Source organism: Dermacentor variabilis, unplaced genomic scaffold (assembly GCF_050947875.1).
Source record: "Dermacentor variabilis isolate Ectoservices unplaced genomic scaffold, ASM5094787v1 scaffold_14, whole genome shotgun sequence".
Classification (NCBI taxonomy): domain Eukaryota; kingdom Metazoa; phylum Arthropoda; class Arachnida; order Ixodida; family Ixodidae; genus Dermacentor; species Dermacentor variabilis.
This window is the reverse complement of record NW_027460302.1, coordinates 7690719-7715298: the sequence shown is the minus strand read 5'-3', so window position 1 is coordinate 7715298 and position 24580 is coordinate 7690719. Positions and strand designations below refer to the sequence as shown.

General features: G+C 47.3%; 1 protein-coding gene across 3 annotated transcripts in view; it reads right to left on the bottom strand.

Annotated features, from left to right (window-relative positions):
* The window catches only part of BTBD9 (BTB (POZ) domain containing 9), a 192492-nt gene that overhangs the window by 23494 nt on the left and 144418 nt on the right, over positions 1 to 24580 (bottom strand). For all 3 annotated transcript variants that reach the window (XM_075677978.1, XM_075677979.1, XM_075677980.1), the window contains one exon: positions 12065 to 12143. In XM_075677978.1, the coding sequence (XP_075534093.1) occupies positions 12065 to 12143 (79 nt within the window). Of the gene's footprint in view, positions 1 to 12064; positions 12144 to 24580 lie in introns of those variants that run through there.

The following is a 24580-nucleotide window of genomic DNA, read 5'->3' as shown; positions in this document are numbered from 1 at the left end:
CATCTCTTTCGAGCTTCTTGCCACGGGCCGTAGCATCCGAGTTGCTGCCAGCCCGTAATGACTTCTATGACTTAATTTCTTGGTCGTCTCACTGCAAATAATGTAAATAAACCTCCCAAGTTTTCATCCCAAAGTCCTCCTCAACTCTTACAACTGGTGGCAGCGGTAGGATCGTCCGACGAATCTTACAAGTGGTTGCCAGCGGTGGGATTGCCTCCAAATGCAACAACTGGTGGCAGCGCTACGGATCAACCTTCGTCGAGAGAAATCCTGAGGAACCCGGAACAGTGAAAAAGAGCCTTCATCCAAAGAAGTCCGGAGGAACTTGGAACAGCGAAGAAGAGAGAGCCTTCGTCCAAAAAAGTAGTCCTGAGGAACTGGGAGTAGCGAAGAAGAGCGAGCCTTCGACCCAGGGAGTCCTGAGGAACCGGGAACAGCGGACCAATGAACCAGATGGCAGGGTGCTGCAACCGTAAGTGAGCGCGTGGTTTTTTTCCTCTTGATTCGGCAGACTTCAAATGTTGTGTGTTCATTTTGATAGTTCTAGGAATCAGGAATTTGCTGCATTGTGTGTTTGCACAAATTAATTAAGGAAAACAGTTCTAACCACCAGTCGGGGCAGCTGCCATGGATCTTAGAAGGTTGGCGAGGTTAGACTTGTTGTTGGTGTGCGACGACTTGGGAGTTGAGGCGGACAAACAGATTAAAACGCCAGCTATCGTAAAGGCGATTAAAGATAGTGGCAATGATGATAAAAGCATTGAGCTTGCTTGGGAGGTGATACAAGAACCACGGGAGCGTGAGCGTTCGTGAACGTAAGAGTGAGCGTAAGCGTCAAGAACGTGAGAATGAACGTGAACGTGAGTATCAAGAACGTAAGCGTGAGCAAAAGTACGAGAGAGAGAAGGCAGCATTGATAAAAGAGATACAATATTGTGAGCAGTTAAAAGCACAGAGACAACGGCTGTCTGAAAATTCTGTAGGCAGTACAGAGCACCAGAATGAGGAAGTATATAGCGGATTTTCGCCAAAAGCCGACGAGAAGAGTAGTGCCCGTGAGATTGGCTGCACATTCATAGGTGAAGGGAAAAGACTAGCTGCTAACGATGCCTTAGTGGCAACAGAGACCGTTAAAGGCCAGAGTGAGAGCGACGAGGTGCTTTGCCAACAGAGGACTGTAGAGACAGCTAGGCCAGCTGCGAACAAATTGGCACAGTTACCGTGTGTGTGCGTCGCATCTCATGGTATCGAGGTCATTAGCGAGGTACAGGGTACTGTTGACCCGACAGGCGCGAGCACCCATGTCGAGCCAGATATGCGTGCCGAAGGGAAGTGCCAGCTGAACGATGCAGTTGGGGGCAGTTCGCAGGATTGCGAGCTCCGTAGCTCAAGAGAAGACAACTGCATGGTTCAGGGATCGGTGCAGCTCTCCGCCACTCTAGATAGCCTAGATAAGGATGATTCAATTAGGAGTCATTCGGACTGTGCGCGTGAGACAGCGATCGAGACCGACGGGCTGTGTGTCGATGCACTGCGTGAGCTGGGCAATGCAGTAGAGGGCAGTTCGCAAGAGTGCGAGTTGCATAACTCGAGTAAAGCCTGCTGCATTGTTCAAGAGTCGGTTGAGCTGTCCGCCAGTCGAGGCAGAGAGTGTTGATTTAAATGAAAATCAATCAGACTGTGCGGGTAAGAGACCGATCCGGGCTGATGAGATGTGTAACGGCCAGCACGAGGTGCCAGAAGCGACCTGAAAGAGAATTCAAAGAGAAAGCGCCGCAGAAAGAAGTGCCGTAAAGATCGGAATGCGGTGGCTAATGTAGCGAAGCCAAAGATGGCGACAGGTGCGAAAAGGCAGGGCGCGGAGAAAAGAAAGGTGCGGTCGTCATTGACGACGTGTGCGCATCAAGCATGTTCGAGCCACCGGTCAGAGAGAGACCGAGAAGCATGTTCTGCACGGACGCGGATAAAGGGCACGGGACAGTTAAATTCCTCATCATTCCGTCGTTCTTTTCGAAGCTCAGCGTGTAGGGCGAGGGAGCGCAAGGTGGCAAGACGAAACGAGGTGATAGGGAGTAGCGACGCGGTCAATCGAGTTCGTGATGAAAGGCGAGCGCCAGGACACAAATTGGCATTAGACTATAACGTCTTGGAGGAGCTGATAGTGAGTCAGCCCTTTTGTTGTTCCTCGGTAGCCAGAGTAGCTTTCAGACCTTGACCACCTCGGGTACGGCTAAAAAGTATGAGTCAGTCGAAAATGGTTTGGAACGGAAGGCCAAGAGAGCTTCCGTAGAAGTAAAAAGTGCCGCTTTGTTTTATTTTTGAGCAATGGATAATTTTCGCGATTTGAGACTAGGATTTGTTTCAATGTGTAAGGTTTGAGCTTTGTTTATGTTTTGTTTGAGAAGCTTGAGATTTGAAAGACGCATTTTTTTTGTAAACATGTAGTATCGCGAGGTGTTCATTAATAAGTAGACAAGCTTTCTTTTTGTGTGTGTGAGTAACCTGAATGTCAAGGTTATCGGTGAGAGGCCTATCGTAGCGCATTTTAGTTAACCTTCTTTTTTTTATAAGCGTTTTTTTATTTTCTAAGTTTAACCGCGTAGGTTTTCAGTAAGTGCACCATTTGCACTGAGAAGCGTTCTTAGTTCCATTAGCGCGTGTCCTGTGTGGACGGAAGGAAGCAGATTTATGACTGGGTTGCTTGTGTGTGTTAAGGCAGCCGTATTCTGACTTCTCTAATAAGCAAGCGTGGAACGAGTTATTAGGAGACGCATCATTTTAAGGTTTCTGCGGAGTGCGTAAGCCCCGCAAGTTTAATTGCTCGTGTAAGTTACGTGTCCTGTAGGGACTAAAGGAAGAAACGTGAGTAAGCGTAATAAAAAGTTTGCCTACGACGCAAGTACGCGTTCTGATTAGTGACCACAAGGCTAGCGCGCTTGTGATTACGTACTTGTGAAGTTGACCAGACTGTTCAGTGGCACCAATATGTGCGATAAGTACGCCACTGCGATAGGTTGGAAACATGCTGTTCAAGTAGTTAGGCCGCTTAAGTTACGTTTGGCTGTTTTCATTGTTTGTTTACAACGGCAACGACCCATTGTTTTACTACAACAATGACACTCTGGTCTTGTCGGAATTCGGGGAGAAATGGATAGCGGTTTGGAAAGGTAGTTGGAACTGCTTTGTCAAAATTGGGTAAATAAAAGATCAGGGTTCATTTTGACTCAGTAATAGCCTGGCGAGTCAGGGGTGAAGAGCCTGCGCTTACACGTGGTGCAGCGCTGTATTGTTTTGTTTGTTTGACGTACGTTCTCCAGGGCCCAGGATCCCGAAGTTCGTCAAACGAGGCTCGACACCAGTACCCTGCAGGTTCTTTCAGCGTTTCTCATGGCCAGCGAATTGAGTTCACCGGCCATTCCGAACTTCCGGGGCGAGGACGAGCTGTTAGATACGGGACCGTTTCCTTAGCCTACTTCAAGTTCACCAGACCACATCGAATCGCGCCACAGCTAATTAAGAAGCGCAGAAGCACGGATACCACATTCCAGAGGCGCGGCACGTGCAAACAAGTTGGCGGCCCCCACCTCGTGTGCTGCAGGTGGAGCTATTCACTGCTTGACTCTTCCCGAAAGTGAAGCGAGAGCCTGACACTGTTCCACGTAACTTGGGTCCAAGAGGCAAGACGGGTGTAATGCACTATGAAACCCTGGCAGCGTCGCCCCCATCCGCCTATTGTGACGGCGCATTGCAAGTCTGCAAGGCAAGACCGGAGGGAGAAGTAAGCCCTCGGACAATTGGGGACCAAGCAGCGACCCTCTCCGTCAGGTGTGACACCATTGCACGGGCGCCTACCAATGGGCGAAAATGACGACACCTGAGCGGGCTTGCCGACTGGCCGAAAATGGCGTCACCTGAGCGGGCTCTCCCATTGGCCGAATGTGACGTGTCTTCGAGACACCGAAGGGCTTAAAAAGACACAGACCGGGAGCAGCAAGAGAGCATTCCTAGAGCATTCCTTGATTCATCTCTTTCGAGCTTCTTGCCACGGGCCGCTGCGTCCGAGTTGCTGCCGGCCCGTAATGACTTCCGTGACTGTTAATTTCTTGGTCGTCTCAATGTAAATAAACCTCCCAAGTTTTCATCCCAAAGTCCTCCTCAACTCTTACACATAGTCTTAAAGAGACGCGCGCCCGCTTGACTTCAAAGCGATTAGCAAAAGTTGCAGAATGAGGCATTAAATGAGAGCACCGCCAGCACTGTGTTTTCGCCACTTTGTTGCTGTTGAAGCTGAAGGCAGCACAATGGCAAATTCGTTTGCTACTGCGGGCGCTATCTCGAAAGCGGTCGTCTTATTACGGGACGGACGAAGGGACGGTTTTCTCTTTGGGTAAGCATACAAATTAAGCTTAAGGTAAGCCTAGGGTAAGCTTAAGCATTCAGAATTAAAATTTACCTACACCACCTAAACTCAGCGAATGCAGGCTGGCCCGAACAGACCGCGCGTCCTGGCACAGCCAGGGGAGCAAAACCAAATCTAGGGGGCATGTCATGGCGCTTCAGCGAAAAAGTACCTAGAAATGTGGTACGTGCGGGCGGCGCATGGCAGCGCAGCGATCGAGCGCTGGGCTTGGGAGCAAATAGAAACAAGCATTCCGGTACTAGCCCGACGACGAAAGCACTCCTCATCATAATTTATGTCACTAGTACTCAACTACTCGTACTGAAAAGATGATTTCATTAGATTATAAGATGGAAAAAAATGCTACTTGTCTACTTCTATTCGATTCTAAGAAAAAATAACATTTTGATGTTACCCTTGAATAGTATGGGTGATCGAAAGGTTTCATTTTTGCTCGACTTTGCGCCGCACGCGCTTTGGAGTTTCAGTTGTTTCTTTATCGCGTCATGCTGCGGTGGTCCTGCTGGCTCGCGAAACTTTCATTTGGAACAAGCAGCGAGAACGTCATGTCCATGTGATGTCGTGGGATGCGCGAACGGTCTGCGGAAGTTGGCCAAGGGCAGTTGCAGTGGCGAATCCAATGTTACTTATCACTGTGTGCCAACGACTGAACCTCTCCGTTCGAAGTGGTTAAGTGCCGTACCTCTGCCACAGCGCGCTGGCAAAGAGCCAAGAAATCACGTAGTGTGCTCGCTACACTTTCGTCCAGAGGATTACGAGTTCAACGCAGACTTACTGAAGTCGCGTGAAATGCCTTTCAAAGCAGGCCGTCGTCGTAGTAGTATGCAACAATGCCGGCAGCGCGAGCCCTCAACAGCCGGTCACGTTCATCAGTGCTTAAATCCCTGAACTCGAGCCCAGCATCGCGAGCTAATGTGTCGTCAGGGTCATCCATTGCAACGAGCGTCGAAGTTGGCGTCATAGAATAAGGAACCAGCTTATCGTCGTGCGCTTTCCCTTCCGCTAGCCGCCACAGTTCCGCTTTCGCACTACTGTCAGCTCTGTCTTGGCTCTGTTTCTGGCCGCACGTTTGCGTTTTGTGCAGAAAAACTGTAGTGCCGTCTGCAGGAGCCATTTTACTCACCGACAGTGCAACGTCACTATGAGACGATGACGTCAATACTCCTCAATCGGAGGGCAGGTGATTTGAACTGCGCTAGAGGTACGCGGACGCTTCAGAATGCATTTTTTTTTTTAAATAAGTCTCTTCTTCGCACGAAACAAGTGTTTCGAGGCTTCTGGGATTGTATTTCAACAGTCCACGTTGACTTAATATTAACCTTTAGTGTCCCTTTAAGCAGATGCCCTATTTCATTCCTTTCATAACTTTCCGCACTTCCATGACAAAAAAAAAAAATACAACCAAACTTGCCTTTATTATGTGTAGGCTTTATAATGGTTGTGGTCAACAACAACAAAAAAGGCACCTTTCGATTCTTCTCGTCTGCACTCGTGGGCACGCAACAAATCGCAAGCGGCAATGATAGTAGCCACGTTTGCACTGATACGTTAAAAGTGTACCCTATTCATACGCTGACGCTTGTAACACAGCTAAGATATTCACCCACCCTTAGCAGAAACGTACCGTAGTAGGATAGTAGTAAAGACAAATACCGCAGTTTCCGCAGCATGCCCGCCATGTGTTTCTATGTCACTGGCAGCTAAGCGCGCCCATCTGTTTCTGTCCCCTCAAAGTGGACATGGCTAGGTTATTGCCGCAAGCTTGCCGATGTTAATGATATTATTCGTTACTGATACAGAAGAAACTGTTTCAATGCACGTAATGTACTCACGAAAAGAAGAAAAAACGCGTTCGGCGCATTTGGCTTGCTCCACCGGCTGCCATTTTTGTTTTGCTGTCCCGCAGCAAACGTGAGACGAAAAATTTTTTTTTCTTTTCGCAGGAAATTTAACCCGGGGGGGGGGGGGGGGGGGGCGGGGGACACTCCTTATGGCTCCCATTCGAGCAGACGCTCTTTCAACGCTAGCGCCAAGGTCCCCTTCAGTTACGGCCCTAACCAATGGGCGACGCAGAAGCAAAATGGCGGCCCACATGATTGTTTACGTTGTCATGGCAACAGCAACAGCAGCCGCACGGCAACTCCTCTCCCAAACGTTTTTCTTTCCTTTTTGTTTTTATTATGCCAACCCGCTCACTCCCTTCCCCCTTTCCCCCATGTCGCGCGTGCCGCTCACTTTTTTTTTCGTTTTCACCCATAAGCGGCGCGTTATTTTTTATAGCGCGCTTGTTACGGCACACCACGCGCCAGCTCGCAAGCAATGCGCACGCTACGCAGCGCATTGACATTAGAGAGCTTTAGTTTAGGGGACGCAAGCGGGTTGCGTACGCAAGAACTAGGAGCAACGGTACTGCGCATGCGCAGACCGCTACGTCTACTTGCGTCCTTGGGTTGTTTGGCCGGCCGAAAACATCGCTGCCCCTAAATGGTCACGTTATCCACGTGACTCCCGCGGTGTAGAATACTTACGAGTAGCTAGCGGGTAGATAATCTAATAAATATTTCGCCAAGTGTCGACAGGCGCCGTTTTTATATATATTAGAGGGGTTTAACATGTCCGGTTATCGGATAAACGCAGTTGGGGCGGAGCCATAAACGGGAGCGTCCTGCATGGTGCATCCACCTGGCGGCACAAAGCTAAAACGGACAAAAGCAGCTAATGTTGCTGTAACCAAGTCTATTTTATTTCGCTGCTGGTGTAAATTTTCGGCACTGGCGTAATTGTGATGCTGCAAAAAATTTAAACCCGTAGCAAAGTAAAATACACTTGGTTACTGCAATATTAGCTGTTTTTTGTCTGTTTGAGCTTTGCGCCACCAGGTGGCTGCACCATGCAAGACGCTCCCGTTCATGACTTCGCCCCAAAGCCACAGCCTGCGTTTACCCGAATACCGGACACTCTAAACCTCTCTATTACCTGCTTTTAATAAGAATAGTTTTATGTGCTTTACTTCATATGCTTGATTTCATGTTTTAAAAAACAATAACGCAGCAAAGATCAGACACTGATGGCGCTGCGAGCGCATGCGACCCCACTGCGGGGCTTGCGTACGCAAACTCAAACGCACCCAAGCGCTAGGGGCCCCAACGCCTTGCGTCCTCTAAACTAAAACTCTCTATTGCTTGCGAGCTGGCACGTGGTGCGCAGTGGGCTATGCGTTGGCATGCACAGTCTTGCCCATACTTATATTCACGACCTACTGTATACAGTAGGTCGTGCTTATATTATACCAGCATGTGCCGAGACATAAAAAAAAATTCCACTTCCAACAGAACAGCTGTTTAGTCTCGCTTTATTGACTTCGTTTCCGAAAACAGATTTTTCTTACAACGTGGTGTGATACACGCTCAAAAAATGAGCAAAAGTGAAAGGTGCATGACATATACAAGAGTACTAAAGACAAGTTCACAGATGGTGAAATAACAAAAGAAAGCGCTAGAAAACGCGAAGGCCGTTTCATGTACACACTTAAAAGATTTTCATATAGCGTCCTCAAGACCGAAATGTAGACGAGCTCCTGATATATGCACTAAGATATTGTACAAAATTGGACGACGTGTATGACATAGTCATGACAACTATAAAAAGGGAAAACTCACTGGTAATGGCAAAAACGACGACACGCAAGATACCTAAGAAATAGAATAAAATGCTAGCATTGTTTGATTGAGAGCCATACCAAAAAGAACGCTTACTTATAAATTTGCACGAAAGTATATGAAATGCGTGACATGTTCATTACTGCTGAACAAATTGAAAAAAACATGGCAGAAAAAGAATAACATTGTACTAAAAGCTGAAACACACATTATCACATTATTCTGCACTTGGCCACAACTTGAGTAACGGTGGAAAGGGGAACAGAAGGTAGTCGGCTTTCGCAGCAGCACACAGAAAACATTCGCAGAAAGGTTTATTGCTCAATCAAAGACCAGGTAAAATAAGCCAACACAACTTTTCTTTCGACCCGAATGAAATGCTTAGCAATAAAATTACGTCACTTAAGGCACTAAGTCATATCTACTGGGCTCTCCTTTGTATAATAAACATGAACTGCAAAAATCTGCATGTAGGACACTTGCAATGCTCATGCTTTCCAGAAGAAAAAAAAAAAAGCGTATCATGCCTACACATGAAGGTTGTTCGCGCGGTTTTCCCATCGGGGGTTACTGAGATAGTACACAAACACTAACAGTAATTTTTCAGCTATTAGTAGGTTTGTGGAACGTGACACACAGAAAAAGCACTGAGGGCGGTATGGACAGCTGGGCAAGTTACTGAAGTTGCAGAATGAGACTTGGCACAGAAAAACACAAATCACAGACCAGGTGACAATGAGGAGGAACATCTATTTGTCAGCTTTCTCTTCCAGGAACAGGCAAGTGTAGAACAATCAAGGCGCAACAACGTCCCTAGGAGCCTCATGGAGCACACAAATGGACAGGGCTGTGTTCGTGTACATGCGCCTTCTGATGTCCTTGGGTCTGAGCGCTCACCTGTTGTCTTTAGTTACCCGGAACAACCTTGCAGGACTTGTTTTTAAGGTATTCGTGCACCACTGCACGATGCAGGAGTGGTACGAGTCGTGAAACGGGTGAAACATCGCGGAGTACAAGCACACAGCTACCGAGGACCACGAAACTGACGAAACTAGCCACGCCGGTCAACGCACTGCAGCACACGCTTCGCGATAACAGCAGACAACGAAACATGAAACGTCATGCAGCGGGCTGAGCTGGCTCCGGGCCGGCGGGGCCGCATGGCGTGCGCGCGGAGACAGTCGAAGGTGAGGGAGTTGCGAGGGTAGTAACGAGGGTGGCCGATTGGAGAGGAGTTCAGAAGGGGGAAGGGCTCAGCCACTTGGATCGGCGCGCGTGCGCGCGACGATCTACGAGGCCATGCAAGGGAAACGGATTTTTGCGTTCGCCCATTACAGAGATGGCGCCAATCACCTCTGCCACCTAGTTACTTTATGTGCTACCGCAGGTAGCACATACAGTAACTCTGCACAGTAGCACATACACATGCACAGTAGCACATGGCCTCGTAGATACAGTAGCACATACAGTTACTGTATATGCTACCTACGGTAGCATATACAGTAACTCTACTGCCACCGAAGCCGGGGAGTTCCCCCCCACTGTTTAACCCGCGTAATGATCGTACCCTGTTGCGACTTTTAGGTGGTCCCGTAGCGCTCGTCACCCGTTCCGTGACAGAACGTTGCCAGCTCGTGTTGCGACTCTGAGGTGGTCCAGTAGCGCTCGTCACTCGTTTCGTGACAGAGCGTTGGTAGCGAAGACTCTGAGTCAGGCGTCGGTGAGAATAACAAAAGGGACTTTATACACTATATACAGGACATTATATACATTATACAGGACAAGATCGGATCGGCATGGGGGCCGAGAGCTAACAGCAAACGCGACTGTTCCCGCACGGCGACATCCGGCGAGACTACAATGTGTAACACATCTCACTCCACTCGGGAGCGGCACTCGGCTCACGGTGGTCCGGTGGATCCGGTTTTTCAGGCGGCGGCGTCGGGGCTTATAAAGCCTCGAGAAGCGATTGTCACACAAACAGCCCAATACAAAGCCAGCACTCGGCGGTCGTCCGAGAGGTCCAACCAGCGACGGAACTACTCCCCCGCTTCAAGATTGCTGCGTGCGGTAACCTCCAGGAAAAAGGAAATACGGCGCCGGGCTGTCTGGCACTTTGTTGCACGTTTGGGCATGTCGCTCGCCGATGCTCCTGCACAGGACACCGCTGCCTGGCGGCGCAGCATCTGTCTTGTCAAGAGAGCGTTAGGGCGCTGTGCCTTTCAGTGCAGCCCCGAGTTTGTCCAAAGGCCGTTCGCAGGATAATTTCTGCCTCTTGTAGATTCAGAATCCGGACAGGATGTAACTTACTTGAGCAAACAAGACATTTATCCCAGGACTTCATTGAAAAACAAACCAAGTTCTTTCGGCTCCCTTGTCATGCTATTTTTTGGAAATCACAGGCATAGTGACTGGCTTTTTTAAGTCATTCTCATCTTCTCTGTCCCAACTTTTGCTGTCAGTGTAACTTTCGAGCTCCAACATGTATTCATTTGTCAGAGTCATCTCTTTCCTCCTGCAATGCTGCAATCTCGCTATCTCTAAAAGGTTTCTGCCTCTTTGCAGTATCCACGTTGGGAAGTGTGGCAAAATTCGCACCAAAATCAGAAGTTGCCATGCCCTGTACACCCGCTCTCCACTTTGCTGTCTACAAAAGAAAAATTTTACCATCTTGGAAACAAGCACCTCACCACCATGCACTATTTTTTCCCGAGAGATGGCAGCACATATTTGTTTCCTTTGAATTGTGCTTTTCAATGCGGTGAGAGAGTCATGCTTCTGTAGACGAGCTCCTTGTGGCATGGTCAAATTTAGGGCCTGTCTACAGACGTGATTCCCAGCTTAGGGGTTAGTGCATACGACCCATACTGTTACCACTCCTTCGTCAGAAGGCAACACTGGAGGATTACTAATGTGCCAGGGAAGGAAGAAAAAATGATAATGAATGTGTTCAGATTCTGGCATGCATTATATAGTCTATCTAAGTTGACAGCAACAGACAGATTAGGGCCCAAGCAATGGAATGCATGTGAAGCTGTCTGTAAGACGTCTCTGCGACACGATGACACCTTGCTTAAAGGTAAGAAAGATAAGAAAGGTAAGAATAGTCTATTCATAACTCTAACACTGTGCATGCAAACTAATGAAAAAAGAATGTCACTTACATTAGGCATTTAACAAAGCACGAGTAGGTTTTCATGCAAACAGATTACTTTCCTGACGAGTTTCCAAGCCTTATGCTCAGCCACCATCTTGTTTGAACATCAAAGTAGACTGCATAGTCCTTCAACACTGTCCTCGCGAAGCTGCCTCTTTTGCTGACTTCGTCAAAGTTTGAACGAAATTGAGATGGCCGTTGTCTACTTAGCTGTCTATTTAGCCATCTACAACAAGTACTGGAATCGAGTAATGGAGCAATAGGCAGGGCATTGCTATCGAAGCTGCCTCCGTTGAGAGGAAACATTGTGTTGAAGAGCAATGGGGAAACTAAACACTGTACTCTTAATATCTGCATAATATTATCCATCTGAAAGTCATTGCACATACTGCAATGTATTCTCAGGCTTGATCTTTTCTTTTTTCAGGGTCCCTTTAACCCCTTCCGTGCCACGGATGAGCTGCATTTCTCCGCACATTTCTGGGAAAAAGTGGCCAAGGATCGGTTCCTTTAATGTTTTTGTAATTTCCAATTTGTAGTTGACAATAGGTATTTCTGTGTTACTCTTAGCTTCACTTTTGCAAGATAATGTCGACATTGTATTTCATAACGAATTCTGCAGTAGAAGGATTTTGGACATTTTTGCAGGATTCAGGTTATAATAGTGTGGCACAAAAGGAGTAAATAATATGCGTAGCATTTTCAGTTGCATCACTCACCTTGTTAATTAAAAACTTCTAAAATTTATTATTCTCCAAGCCCTACAGGCAGAATGCCCTTACAGTAGACATTTCAAGGCAAGACATTCAGTGGGAGGCAGACACTCACCTCATTTGCAGTGTTGTGGGTGCCCACAATACGGATAAACACCACAGGTTGTCGAGGGAAGCGCAGAAGTTGCCATGACCTGCATACGATGACAACACTCAGGTTTACTGACTGACCAACCATTTTATATTTGCAAAAGACAGAAGTTTCCTCGCTACCCCCCCCCCCCCTCCCATATACACATAACAGCAACAACAGAATTATTGATTTATGTAGCCCGAGTGTTCAAGCATAATAATTAAAAAATTTCCCGATACCTAGCTCACAGCTTGCTTAGTGCAGTGAAAACGGCATTCTCTGACAAGTGCTTGCCTACTTTCATCAACTTGATGTCTTAATCTAAGTCTACTGTTATAACAATGTTACATTTGACAAACAGTGTCATCAGTAACCAAAGCACTGTAGCGAGAAAAAGAAGTATTAGACAGTCAGTTTGGAACTCCGCTAGGAACGGCTGCAAGTCTTCCACAAGCATGAATATTGACTACGCTGGAAGCAGGTCACACAGATGCTTTCAACAATGCCCCAACTTGAGCCTTTATGCTTCTTGTTTGTTTTTGCACAAGACTCCACAAAAGGCCTTACATGTGACAAAATTGGAAGTGCTCTGGAAATAGTGGAAACAACCTCTAGCCACCGCACTGTGCAGAACATTGAAGGAAAAATGCTGCTGCCCTTGTAGCAGGGGTACTCTGACCATAAGCATTCTACCAAGGGGTGATGTGGCTTTGAAAATCAACTTCCTTATTTCTTCATGGGATATTGATGAAAATTGGCACAAATGTTTAGAATGTCTCCCTGATGCTCCCATAAAAGTTTCAGAGCGATACGTTGAGAACATTTTATTGAATTTTATTGAGCAGAATTTTTTCCCCTCAAACTTTCTGGAGAGCCTGGAGAAGTCAAAAAACGTGAAGAAGGCTTGTTAAGTACTGACTGCATATCTAAATGCATACTGAAGGTCGTGATATTCTTGATGTCTTTTTTTTTTCACAACAAAAATTTTTTGGAGTGTCACTTTCTTTGTTACCTTGGCATCAAGCAGACTTTTGGGGTAGACGAACAGTGATAGCATAAACTTACAAAGAATCAAGATAAGAAAGCAAGAATGTTACGACCTGCAGTGCAGCCCAAGGAATGCGACAAGAAGAACAGAGTCAAAATATGCTAAATGGTAACAAAGAAATCAGCTCCAGAAACTGAGCAGAAAGGCAAAAAAAATAGTTTTGAGAAAACGGCTCCCAATGTTTCACATTCTCTTCAGTTCTCTAAAAGACACCAAGTTTGCAGTCTTTGGGGTGTTTTGTGATGTGGGGCTTCTTGTACATGTGGCCTCTGGTCTGGTGTGCCTTCGTTACCCCTCCCCTCCCTTTTTTTTTTTTTGTGTGGCATTCTTTGCTGCTACTCTGCAAAGCATTCTTCGCCATGCTCTACAAAGAGCATAGTGTCTGGGTTTCAAACCAAGTGAGGTGCAGAACTCTGTGTGGGCATGAATATAGCTCGAGTGTTGTACCTGCAGGCTGCCTGTTTGATAGCAGTCTCCAGTACAGTGAGGCATCTTTTTCTTTTGGTAGAATTGATCATTTTACTGACTGAAGGCTCTGAGTGCCAGCAGCCTTCCAAGTCATCTTTACTTGACAATGGCCGTGGAACTTAGGATCAGAGAGCCAGCGATAGATATGCAGCTGCTAGGTGCTTTCCAGAATTGTACTTTTGTATGATGCCTCGATCACTTCTGCAGCCAGGTGTCTGTGCCAGTCCAAGGGGCCTAGTGAACCTAGCTTATGATGAGGTTCTCTTTGTGAAGGGGTGATATGACAGATATTGTTACGAGCTATCGTGACAACATGATAATACAGTGAACACACAACATGCCTGGTTGCGGGTCTGAGGTGCCGATGTGCTTAGTCGCGCAGTTCGTAGTGCCGAAGCGCGAAATTCCTAGCCACGGGCTCGAGTAGTCGACACTCGACGTGCTTAGTCGCGCAGTCCAAGGTGCCGATGCACGAAATGCCTAGTTGCGGGTTCGAGGAGTCGACGCTCAATGTACAAGATGCTTAGGTGAGGATCCAAGAAGTCCACGCGCGATGTGCCTGATCGCCGAGTCAGAGACTTCAATGAACAAAATGCTTAGCCGCGGGTCCGAGGATTGCATCTGCAATGTGCTTGGTCCCGAATTCCAAAACCCAGACTGCTGAAAGGCTTAGCTGCATGTCCAAGGATTCCACGCACGAATCTTGATCACGAAGTCCGCGTTGCCAATGCTCGGAATGCTTAGCCGCGAGCCAGACGTCCACAAACATAGGGATCGGCCCCGTTACTAGCAAGAGAGATGTACTTCCAATTCGTCTGCTTGTTCCCACGTCGTGCAGTCATGTGCACTGACACCAAAACTATGCCATTTTCTACTGTGTTCCAGCGTGTGCAGTTCATGCTCTGTGATCCAGTTGTGTCTGCCTCAGTGTTCGTGTAGCACTGACTTGTGTGCACTGTGCAAAACAAGACAAACACAACAGCTTGTGCATAACACCGCCAGCGGAAGTGCACCGCACAGCAAGAGAAGCGAGGGGGGGAAAAAATCAAGGCAGGGCCTGTGACGTATGCATCACGTGATCCTCGAGGTCCGGTATGAGAGCACGCAGGCAAGGAATTTCACTTGCGGAGGCTAGACAGGGCAAGCGGGCAGAGTGTCTCTCCCAGCAGTGGTGCTTGCCTCCTGAAAATCATAGGTTTGCAGTACTGAAATATTTTTATCTCAGCTACTAATAAACCAATGTGAAAAATTCTTGCGGCTGAACAGTCCTTAGAGGGCACGTAAGAACTTCCAGCGTACAACCGAAATTTGCTATGGGGCCTGGTGAGGGGCCCTTTAAGGGGCAGACACTAGTGATGCAAAACTATCAGCGTACTATGATAGTTTAGTCATTACCAAACTATCAAGAGTGCAAAAACTATTGATAGTGCTATTATTAATAGTGTACGATTGGTAGTACAGTTAAACCTTATTACAAGGAAGTAGGTAAAATCAGCAATTTGGTTCATTATAACAAAACATTGTTATATTGAAATTTAACCTTTTGTGTAAATAAGTACAGTCGCCAATAGAGTTTTCTTATATGGAAGAGGCTGCAAAATTTCCCAAATTATCAGGCAATTAGAAAAGGCAAACCTGAATATGAAAAAATTCATTTGCTTGAATTTGAGAGTCGTCAATGAAAGGTAAGCTTTAATGCCATGTCAACAGTATCTTCACATCGGCATTACTAAGTGAAGCCAGCCACATTTTCTCATCTACTCCGACCCCGCGGCTGATAGTGTCACTTGCAGTGGGACGACACATACCGTATTTACTCAATTCTAACGCGCACCCGTTTTTCATAACCAAAAAATAAAAAAATGAAAACTTCCGATTGCAATGTGCACCCGTTTTCCATGACAAAAAAAAAAAAAAGAGTACAATAACGCACACTTCGTGCTTTCTTATAGAAATACCATTTTCTCTCATTTGGAAAAAACAGATTTATTCCCAATACACTAAAGTTACGATGAATAAAAACACAAATTGAAGCGGCATACTTTGCCGCCAAGATTTTCCCTGTGCCGGTACGAGTTGCGTGGCGCAATAGATATCACTCGTCATCGCTATCAGACAACTAACTCCTTACCCCTATCAACAGATCAAAGCATTTCATCCTTGGTGCCGTCCATGGCATTCGAAATCCCGCACTTTTTAAAGGCCTTGTTGGCCATGGCAGATGGGATCGCGCACCATGCATCTTTCACCCATCCACCAAAGTCCTGCAGCGAGGCATGCTTCGTTTTATTGACAGGCATGAATTCGTGACAGCCACTGACAAGCCATTTGGTGTAGAGCACCCGAATTCTATCTTTCACTGGCTTGTTCAAAGAAACATCGAGCAGCTCTCGAGCTGGTATGTCGTGCCGCCGGGTTTCACGACAAGATCAGTGTTGCATGCAGCCAGTTAGTCCTTGATGCGCTGGTCAAGGTGGCACCTGAACGCATCGAGCACAAGCGTGCCATGCAGACCCAAATTGCCGCCACGTCTCTTCCACCAAACGTTATCAATCCAGTCATCGACCAAGTCCGTGGTCATCCAACCTTTTTCATTTGCACATACAATCATGCCACTCGGAAACACGATTCCTTTTGGGAGCGTCTTCTGTCAGAAGATAACATATGGGGGCAGCTTGTGCCCCTCTGCAGTGCAACAAAGCATTGAGGTGACTATAATTTTTTCGTGGCCGGAAGACAAAACGCACTTGTTTCGCCCCCTTTTCAACGGTTGTGGTGGCAGGCATGTCAAAGTAGAGTGGCATCTCATCGGCATTTCCAATTTGTCTGAAGTGGTAGCTGTTTCTATGGCGCAACTTCAAAACGTACCGCTGAAAACTGTGCAATTTCTCTTCATATTCTTCGGGCAACTTTTGGCATATCCCTGAACGCCTTCGAAGAGAAAAGCCTTTTCTTTTCATAAAATTTTATAGCCAGCACCTGCTCGTTTTGAAGTCACTCTGCATTAGCCCTTTTTGTAGGGCTAACTGCATCGCCCATACTTTGAGCAGATCGGTCGTCACAGGCTGCTGTGCCGCTCACTGCTCTTGCTCGTATTCCATGAGCAGCCCTTCTATTTCGGCAAGGTGGCCCTGCTTTGGTCCACTGAAACCCTTCCTTGTTGCTTTGCTGGTGAAAATATTCTCCTTCTGTTTGTGCCAGTCCCGCACGCAAGTTTCGGGAACTCCGAACGCCCGTGATGCGGCCCGATTTCCGTCAGTCTCCACGCACATAACTTTCCTTTCCGAAGTGTCTTCTTGACAGAACAATTGTTTCTGTGCTCTGTGAATTTTTGGTGAAATCTTCGCCTTTCGAGGTGCCTCGCCTTCCCGGCTTGCGGCCATAGACACGAAGAATGCCAGAGGCCCGCCTGGCCAGAAGTCATCACGGCCATCAACCGCAAGCAAGCGAGCTGGCTCCCCCAGTGACACCGAGCAGTACTCTATGTCGGAAGATGACTCATCCGATGAGGGCTTCATACCCGTCCGGAGTAAGAAGGCGAAGAGAAAGATTGCCAACACAGCGCCGTCCACTCCTGAGCACTGGCCCCACGTCATCTCTTTATGCCGGAAGAACCGTCAAGCAATTTACGGTTGCTGAACAGGCAAGCTCTATGATTTTTCTGGAATGTGTGGTGCCGGATTAAATTAAAGACATCAGAATAAATCCGCACAAGAATATACTAGCCATAGACGTGTACAGCGCGAGTGCGCTTGGAAAACAAGAAATCACGGAGCTAGGCGGAATCAAAATGCGCCCCTTTATCCCGATCGACAACACATCCATAGCCGGTGTATTTACGACAATGACATTGCCATTTCCAATGATGATTTACCTAGCCTCATCAAGCTGGCAAACGAGGACACGATCATTACGCAAGTGCGCCGCCTTGGGAATACGTGCTGTGTAAAAGTAATTTTCAAGGGCGATTGTATACCATCGCACGTTAAAGTCGGACATTTCCGATATCCGGTTTGACCATTCATCCAGAAGCCGCTTCAATGCCATCAGTGCTTCAGGCTAGGACACGTCAAGGGCGCGTGTTCCAACTCACTACTGTGTCCCCATTGTGCTGAACCTCATGCAGAAGAGACCTGCAGTGCCACAGTTCTGAAGTGTGCCAACTGTAGCGGCCCTCACGCAGCCTCGTTGAAAGACTGTCCCCGCATCAAGAGGGAGCGCGCAGTTCTGAAGAAAATGGCCAGAGACAATTCGGCCCACAGGGAGGCAGCCGAAGTAGTGAGGCGTCGGCGTCAACGTCGGCACGATTGTACGTCTTCAAAGAAGGCGCATGCGCAAAGTGATAGTACCCACTCCATTATGGTACCATTTAGCCACGCTGCAAAAGGGCCCACCACTTCCACGAGGGAATCAGATAAGACTCTTTCTTTAGAGGAATGGCCTGCGCTACTGAGCCGCTCCCTTGCTAAAGAACCTCAGAATGTTGCGTCCCCACCGGAGCCTTCTCCGGTCATGGATGATTCACCTAAAACAGATCGTCAAGTCATCTCGGTGCTACGTTCCCTCATGGAGGCCATCCGAGCGATTTTAGTGGACATGGGGACACTGTCTGCTCGAAGTGCACTTGAAGTGCTGGACGCCTTAAGCCCAGTGCCTGAATTCCTCAACTAGAAAGATGGCTACCCATACCCCATTCTTCTGAAAAGAAGTCAAGGAAGTGCCCGTCATCCAGTGGAACGCCAGAGGGCCAAAATCACGAATTTCAGATTTTCGCCAGTTTGTGTACACCAATGTGTTTCCACTCATCGTCATTTGTGAGCCCAACTTGTCGAAACCAATCAGCCTGTCAGGGTACGAATTTATCATGTCATCAACAAATGGTGGATGCAGTGAAATCATCGTTTTTGTTCATCATGAACTCACCTTTGTTTTGCAACCAATTGCGCCCCACGATGACAATCAATATATATGCATCACAGTTAAAAAAACAAACTCTTGTTTACTCTTATAGGCGTATATATATTGCCTTCCAGCAATTTCGATACTAAAAGATTAGCAGATATCTTGAGTGTTTGTCCCGCCCCATGGGTAATCATAGGTGATTTCAATGCACACCATCCAGCATGGGGAAGTACAAGGACAAATGCAAGAGGACAAATATTAGCAAGCATCACCTACTACTATGGCCTTACTCTTCTGAACGATGGTAGCCCCACCTTTCTTCGAGGCGTGACATACGGCAGCTGCCTCGACCTTGCTTTCGTCTCCAATTGTCTTGCCAGATGTGTGAAGTGGTTTCCAGATACTGAGACACATGGGAGTGATCACATTCCCACCTATCTGAACATCAAAGGCTTGTCGTCTAGATCTGGCCCACAAAATGCCATTCGGACGATTCAATGGGCCAACTTCAAATCTGATATGGAAGATGTCTGCCGCGAGGGCCTACCCTCTGGGTTAGAGCAAACAATTAAAAATACCATGCAAAATGCCACTTGCATGCTGACGATCTCTTACACACGAAACGACTTCAACATAGAATAAGAGCAACTTCAAGCACTTCGTCGCCAGGTGGAATGTCGATATCGGCGTACAAAATCAATCCATGACCTAGGGCAGCCAGGAGGATGCAAAAGAAGATTCAGCATCGTACGGATAGATTAGCGTCGGAACGATGGGCAACGTTTTGCCAGACACTCGACCCCTGCAAGCCACTGTCTCACATTTGGAAAATGGTGCAAGGTCTGCATTGCCTTCCGGAATAGCGTTTTCTATTCAAGGTGCTTGCGCTTTTCCAAGGGCGGCAAGACATCGATGTCGCAGAAGACTTGTGCACGGATCGCAGACCAAGCGACTCGTTCAGATTCTCCAGCCCGAAATGATGTCCCCCATTCCTGTGATTGCCTCATGGACCTTCCTTTTACAATGGAGGAGCTCGAGGCGGCACTAGCTCTCTGCAGCTGTTTGTCATCTCAGGGTCCAGATGGTATATCATACCGAGCCTTGTGCTATCTCGGAAAATCCGCACGGATAGAATTGCTGAACACCTCATGGCAGGAGGGAAATGTTCCTGACGAATGGAAAGTAAGCCGCCTGGTGCCACTCTTGAAGCAGGGCAAATCCCCGCTAGAGCTCACCTCTTACCACCCAATAGCGCTGGCCATCTGTGTAGGAAAGATAATGGAACGGATGATTCTTGGCCGCCTGGAGTGGTACCTTGAACACTACAGTCGAACCCGGCTATATCGAACTCGCAAGAAAACACCTATCAATTCGATATAGAGCATAATTCAATATAAGCCTGCTGAATAATTGGATGTCATAAAAGCACATACCATTTATAAAATCACTTTATTGATGAAACTAGCTTAGTTTTGCATGAAATAGTCCTGCATTTCTTTCTGCTTGGGCAATTTCGCTGCCTGCGACGCATGCACTTCTTCACAGTGTCTAAGGAGTCGGGAGCAGCTGAGGCCGCAACCTTCCACATTCGCGCAGAAGCACCGCACTAGTGCGAGCGCATTAATCATTTCGGAGGATGTAGGCAAAGGACCATCGTTGCTTTCCTCATTGTGCCCACTTTCACTTGTGCTCGGTACGATGTCGGCAATGTAGTCTTCGTTTTCGGGCCCTCCCGTGGTAGCGACACCATCATTTGCACTCATGAACTCGTCCACTGTTGATTCATCAACAGCTTCCAGAAGTTCTGACAGCTCGCTTCAACTTTCGGCAACACCGGCAACGGCTGCGTCGCATTCATCAGAATTTACTGCCACCACCGAGCACGCGGAAGCCGGCACGGCTGAAGCAATTTCGGATGAACCACTCGTACACAGCCGCACGTACGCGTCAGGCGCCACGGGCACCGGGGCGAGAGAGTGGCCGCTTTAGCCCTAATTTCCCCCTTATTAACGCGATAGCGTTAAGGAGCTCGTGTCGCAGAAAAGCCGGTGTCGTCGGTGTCGGCGTCCGCGGCGTTGGCCGTGAGCGATAAATCACGGCAGGCACTTCATAAATAAAAAGCAACTTCCAAGATGGGCTGGGTGGGAATCGAACCAGGGTCTCCGGAGTGTGAGACGGAGACGTTACCACTGAGCCACGAGTTCGATGCTTTAAAGCGGTACAAAAGCGCCTCTAGTGAACGCGGTGTTGCCTTAGAAACGAGCTGTTTCTAAGGCTCAGGCGTGCGTCACTAGCTCAGGCGCACATTTCGTTGTCGTGCCGAACGCTGCGTTGCTCGACGCTCACCGCGTCCGATGCGGGGCGCATAGTCGCTGCGCCGTAGCCCATTTTCTTACACCCCTTGGCGGGTCGACAGGAACGCTGTCGCGTTCCACTCTTGAAGGCGAAGCTTAAGCGTCCTCCAATTTTTTTTTCAAGATCGTCCTGAGAGTGTTCCTCGGAATCATTCACGCTGCGGGGACACAGCCGACTTCTCACCGCTTTCGACCCGATTTCTGATTTCGAGCTTCACAACAAAAGGCAAATTCTGCTGCTTCATCACGGCAAGACTGCGGGAGAAGGCACACAAGGCACACACACAATGAACCAGAAAAGCACCGAGACAACTCGCACTCTCGCCATTATACACAACGAGGCCACAAGAGCCGCTGATTGGCTGTCTGAGCAAGCGCTGTGGGTGGACCAGGATCATTTTTTGCAGGGGGGTGTCGACGGCTCGTCCGAAGCAGCGCGGTCACGGTAGGGAGAGCAGTTGGATGGAGCCGCGCCGTCGGGTTTACCCGCAACCGCGAGAGAAAGCCAGCTTCTGGGGGTACTTTTCCGCCGCTCGACGTTCTATATATCAGGAGTCGCTGCTATTTTTGTTCGATGTAAACATAATTTTTGCTATATATAATCATTGTAACTATACCGTGCCCAGAAATTGTTCGATATATAGAATAATTCGATGTACACGGGTTCAATATAGTTGGGCTCGACTGTACAACATTTATCCGAATTCCGTGGCTGGTTTCCGACGTGACCGCTTTTTCATCGACAATGTAGTTGATCTCGTTTCATATGACTAGAACGAAAGGTCCCATAAGCGTTTATCTGCAGCTTTATTCTTTCTTTATTTATTTATTTACAGTACACCCTGCAGCGCCGAAGCATTATAGCAGGGGAGTGGGTACAACATGAAGTGACTAGCACGAAAATATAATCACACAAACGGGAGGGATGACAAAGGAGCAATGCATCAAGATAAAAATAAGTACATGAAAAAAGTACATGAAAAACAGTACAAGAAACAAGTCCATTTAGCCTGCAGTCATTGGTTTGGAAGACGATTGCAATTACAAATCATTGATTAGTCTTAAAAATGCATCCCGAGGAGCACTCACAACTTCAACTGGCAACTTATTCCATTCAGAAATACTGCGGGGAAAAAAAGAAAACTTTATATAGTTCGTTTTGCAGGAAATTTCACGTATTTTGAAACTGTGGTCTCTTCTGTTTGAGATATAGTGGGGTGCTTTAAGGTATTTTAGCTTGTCAATGCCTGTTGCGTCAGTGCATATTGCGTGCAGAAGTTTCAGTCGGTGCTTCTGGCGTCTTATCTGTAGCGGCTCTAGTCCGATGTGTTTCTTTGTTAATGTTATGCTTGGGTGTCTGGAGTACTGCCTTGATATAAACCTAGCAGCGCGGTTTTGTATGCCTTCTAACTTATCAATCAGGTACCGCTGGTGGGGATCCCACAAGGCGGTGGCATATTCTAATTGCGGCCTTACCAGCGACTTGTATGCTATGGTTTTAAGAATCTGAGGGGCAGCTCTAAGGGTTCGTATAAGTAGGCTAAGCATTTTCTCGGCTTTCCTGACGGTCATATCAATATGGCTGGAAAAGGACAGATCAGCAGTTAGATGAACACCTAAGTATTTAATTTCGTTAACCTTCCTGAGCATGGAATCTCCCAGTTTGTAAGTAGGTTCATAAGTGATTTTAGATTTAGTGAATGTTACCTGGTAACATTTATCAGTATTCAGGCAAAGTTCCCAGTTTTGACACCAGGAGGCTATGCTGTTGAGGTCCTGCTGGAGTATGTCTATATCATGTTGATTGCGATGTGAAAGAGGCATACGATAACATATTACATGAGGCCATTCTCGACGCCCTTGTGATGGTTTGCCTAGCTGGTCCAGTCTTTTTGTGGATTGCAAGTTAACCGTCTGCAAGATCATTCTATGTGTTAACTGACGATGGCCCAACTACGCAACACTATACCAGCAGGGGCGTTCCTCAAGGCGGTGCTATACAACCTCGCTCTTAGTGGACTTGCTGAATACTTGCCAACTACCATCAAAATTTCAATATATGCAGATGACATCTGTGTCTGGACTTCGGCAGTCACACGTCTCCAGATACGTGCGTGGCTTCAAAGAGCAGCTACTTTGAAGTGAGCTACTTGTGTAAACAAGGTCTCAGCATATCACCAGAAAAATGCGCACTAGTGGCATTTACTCGCAAACCAATGACGGCTTATGTCATCTCAATCAATGGGCAGACCATTTCCTATGTCAGAACCCACAGATTTTTTGGCGTAATTATCGACCGAGACCTCTGTTGGAGCCCGCACGTGGCCTATGTGAAACGGTGCCTGACAGCAACCTCCCACTTGTTTAAATACTTGACAGGAAAGACGTGGGGGATGTCAGTAGACGCAATGCTGAAACTCTACAGAGCTCTCTTTCTCGGTTTTTTAAGATATGGTCTACCTGTACTGAACAACACCTGCAAGACAAATATTCGTGTTCTGCAGGCAGCACAAGCTGAAGCACTCAGAGTTTGCGTTGGTTTGCCCAGATGCACATCAACAGAGGCAATTATTGCAATTGCTCAAGACCATCCAATGCAAACTCACATTATGGTGGAAGCCCTGAGAATGCACATCAGACATTTTGCACGTGCCCCCTATCACCACCTTGCAACACTACCTTCAGACCGGCACCAAGCATCATTCACTAAAAATATCGTCAAGTACAACAACAAACTTCCCTCGGGCTTCACCGCTGCATCCAAACCATCAATACCCCCTTGGTGTCTTATCAGCCCCATAGTCCATCTAAGCGTACCAGGAACCAGGAAAAAGTCTGAGCTGTCGTCGCCTGTGCTGAAACAACTGTCTCTGCTTCTTCTGCACGAGAGGTACGCGGACAGTGTACATAATTATACTGATGGTTCCACAAACATCCAGTATTCGTCCAGTGCTGCGGTTGTCCCAGCAAGAGCTATTACCATCAGCTTTAGGACTGACCACCCAACGACATCGACATCTGCGGAACTAGCTGCTCTTCACGCTGCACTTTGTTTCATCAATCGGGAACCGCCTCGACAATGGTCAATCTTCAGTGACTCAAAGGCAGCCCTACAATCTGTGCTATCAGCTCTGCGTCGCGGGCCATTCGAACAGCTTGTGTTCGATATTAGATGCCTACTCTATACATCACATGAGAAAGGACATCACGTGACGTTTCAGTGGCTGCCAAGTCACTGCAACGTCATAGGTTCGCAGACGACTGTATCATTTTTAACGATATTAATACAGTTCATGATCAACTATCTCTTCATTTAGCCTTAAACAACATTCTTGAGTGGAGCAACAAGTGGGGAATGAAACTTAACTCAGATAAATCTGTGCTTCTACGTATAACAAACAAAAAACTACCCCTAAAATTTTCTTATTCTATTGGCCAAGATCCCTTGGCCGAAGTGAGCGAGTACAAGTATCTTGGAATTACAATTACTAACAACCTAAATTGGAATAGCCACATTGCTGCTACCGCCTCCGCTGCTTTCAGAAAGTTATGTCTACTTCGCCATAAGCTTAAACATGCATCCCATGAAGTAAAATCCTTAGCCTACACCACATTTATTCGACCGAAATTGGAATACTCGTGCGTTATTTGGGACCCGTTTACCAAAATCAACATTTACGCCCTTGAAAGGATACAGAGAAGAGCCATACGTTTTATTTTTTCCAA